Consider the following 3012-nt stretch of genomic DNA (forward strand, 5'->3'; position numbering starts at 1 on the left):
ATAGAATCTTACCGTCGGCCAATATTAACAATTCCTATTAAGCCGTTCCTTTTACCGAATACCTTACCTACCGATAACGCAAACCGTTGCAGCGATTGTGTTCCTTAGTTTCCACGTTCTCAAATTATTATACATTTTAGCAGTCGGATACATTACCTTCATGCATATATAGGAATATCGAGGGCATGCCATTCGAGATCATAGCCACCATCTTCGAGAGTGGCACAGATTTTTGTTGTTGTTTGACGCGGGGTAATCTTCAAAAGATGTCCTGGCCCCATGAGGGAGGGGCCGGGGGTCTGACGGATTCTTACCAACTAATCCCCGCGGTGGTCCGCCGTCTCCGCTAAGAGGAGCGCCGGGAATTCAAGCGTCAGGCACCGAAGCCGTCTGGGGCTCCCCCACGGCTCACATTGCTGAGATATTCTTCGCGCGTCGCGCTTCTTCCTCTTGGCTCTATGGCAGTGCCGTGTGGACCACCGTGCGACACCGATACCTCCTTTGTCCCTCAAACAACCACCCCGCGATCTCCCCTGGTGACGGGAAGGCAAAGGACGGGGACTGCCTCGACCGGCAGGGGCTCTTCCCCGGACGTTATCCAACCACGTGGGACAATCGTCCGGCGCGCGCTCAGGTGAGCCTGCGTCGCGCTCGCCGGAACCGCCTTCCGGAGCGAGAGCGGGCCTGTGCTCCTTCTTCCAGGCCACGCTCCGCTGCATCCATCTGCAGCATCACCTGCTCGCAGAAGGAGGCCACAGCTCGCCAATTCCTCTCGGGCTCCACCATGTTTGGCACGATGGCCAAGACCGAAAGGTCCCACCCTTCAGCACTCTGCCGTGCCCGTCTTTCAGCCGTCCAGGCCGGAGACTCCTTCAGGGTTTGCTGCGCGGTGTCCACCTCCGCGTCGCAGAACCAACACCCATGCGTAACCTCACGACCGATATTGTTGAGGTACTGTCCGAAACACCCGTGTCCGGAGAGCACCTGCGTGAGGCGGAATGTCCGCCTGCCCCCGCTCTTCATCCGGGCGTCTAGGACCGGGACGATGGCTCCGACGGCCCTGTGGCGGAGGCACGCCTGACGGCTTAGCCTCCGTCTCCACTCTTCCAAACCGGACCGTCGGATCTCCTCCTTGATGTTATCCGCTTCCTCCGGTCCTAGACTCGGGAGCCAGCTCGGTCGACGACGCACGTGGTCGTATGTTCTGGCCTGCATTCCCGCCAGTAGATCCAGCGGCAGGAGGCCCGCCAGGATGGAGGCCGCCTCGTGTGAGAGGGAGTGATACCCCCACACGACCCTGATGGCCAGACTGCTCCAGACACTAGCGAGTCTGGCACCGCGCTTGCGGCTGGCCATCAGGTCCGCCGCTCATACCGGGGCTACGTACAAGGCCATCGAACGGATGACACCGGCGTACTCTCTCGTCCGGCCCCCCGATGTTCGGGTGGAGCCGGCACAGTGCCACACCCGTCCGTTCCAGGCGAGGGGCGAGCTGCTAGAAGTGGTCCTCGAAGGTCCATCAGCCGTCCAGCGCGAGGCCGAGGTTATACATCGTATCCGGGATATGGATTGCCTATCCACCCACGTAGACAGTTCCTCTTCGTACGTTGCCCGACGGTGCTACCCGATTCGTCCCGCCGTGGATCCAGATCGCCTGGGTCTTCTCCGGCGCGAACGCGGAGTCCCAAGCGTTCTTTGGCCATAACCACTATCGCCACACCCGTTTCTGTGAGCCGGGTTGTCCTCCCGTACTCGCGACCCCTCGCAGTGACGAGGGTGTCATCCGCGTAGCAAGTGACATTCACTCCGTCGGGGAGCGAGCCATGCAGCACTGTATCGAATGCTAAGTTCCACAGGATCGGACCCAGTACCGATACCTGTGGGACCCCGCAGCGCATCTCCTGCACACAGTACCGTCCCACCAGGGATATTGCAAACACCGGTTGGACAGGTAGTCTCGGACAACCGCCGCCAAGTACAGGGGCACCTCGTTCCGCTCCAACGCCACCCTGACGGCAGTCCAGGGCAGGGGATTAAACGCGTTGGCGATGTCCAAACTAACGGTCAGCATCACCCCGCCCTGTTGGGCTACCGTCTCCTGCAGGGACCTGACGCGCTGAACTGCGTCGATGGTCGAACGCCCCTGCCGGATACCGAACTGTCGGTCATCCAGATCCGGACGAGCTCCCGAGAGGTGGTCCAACAGCCTCCTGGCTACCACCCTCTCGAAGAGCTTCCCACCCACGTCCAACAGGCACATCGGCCTATACGCCGCCGGAGACTGCTGTGACTTGCCCACCTCCGCAGTAGCACCGCCTTGGCCTCCTTGCAGCACTCCGGATACTTGCACTCCCGTAGGCACTGTGCGAAGAGGGTCCTGATCCGACCTTCGAGGACACTCGACGCGAGTACACAGTCGCGTCCAGGGATCCCGTCCGGTCCCGGCGCCTTGGATCACGCTCCCATTTCCCGAATCGCTCGGATCCGCTCCTCGGAGGTTATCCCAAGGTCGTCTGTCCATCCGACTTCGCATCGCGTCGTCGGGGTCTCCTCCGCTGTCCTCTCCTCCCCAGGTGTCGCGGGGAAGTGGGCGTTGAAGACCCGCTTCGCGAAGGCAGGCTTCATGCTCTCCGTAAGCGGCGGAGCCCACCCCCTCATTCTGCCTAACGCGACGCGATACGGACGACCCCACGTGTCCCGATGCAGCGTCTTTAGCAGCGCCTTCCATTTGGAAGATGTCGCCTTCTTGACAGCCCTGAGAAGGTTCTTGTTCGTGCCCCTGCACTCCCTGCGCAGGGCGGACTCCTCCTCCGACGTGGCGGCTCTTCCGCGTCTGGCCCGGGTGTACCGCTGGCGGGCTCGATTGGACCACTCCCTGAGAGTCGTGAGCTCGACGCTCCACCAGTACCCCGACCTTGGTGGCTTCTTCGTTGCATGTGGCATGGCAACGTTGCACGCCTCGGTCATGGCTCGCTGGAGCTCCGAGACCTGCGCGTCGACGTCACCCGCCGG

At 61.5% G+C, this 3012-nt stretch overlaps 1 protein-coding gene across 1 annotated transcript; it reads right to left on the reverse strand.

The window, feature by feature from the left end:
- Positions 1-630: 630 nt before the first annotated feature.
- Positions 631-1356, reverse strand: LOC143221530 (uncharacterized). The gene has a single exon (XM_076446957.1). It carries the CDS (start codon positions 1354-1356, stop codon positions 631-633), a length of 726 nt encoding a protein of 241 aa, XP_076303072.1.
- Positions 1357-3012: the final 1656 nt, after the last annotated feature.

This window comes from Lasioglossum baleicum, unplaced genomic scaffold (assembly GCF_051020765.1).
Source record: "Lasioglossum baleicum unplaced genomic scaffold, iyLasBale1 scaffold2606, whole genome shotgun sequence".
In the NCBI taxonomy this organism is placed as follows: Eukaryota; Metazoa; Arthropoda; class Insecta; order Hymenoptera; family Halictidae; genus Lasioglossum; species Lasioglossum baleicum.

Excerpts from the sequence above, each read along its gene's own strand:
- LOC143221530 (XM_076446957.1), bottom strand. The coding sequence starts at position 1,356 with ATGGCCAGCCGCAAGCGCGGTGCCAGACTCGCTAGTGTCTGGAGCAGT.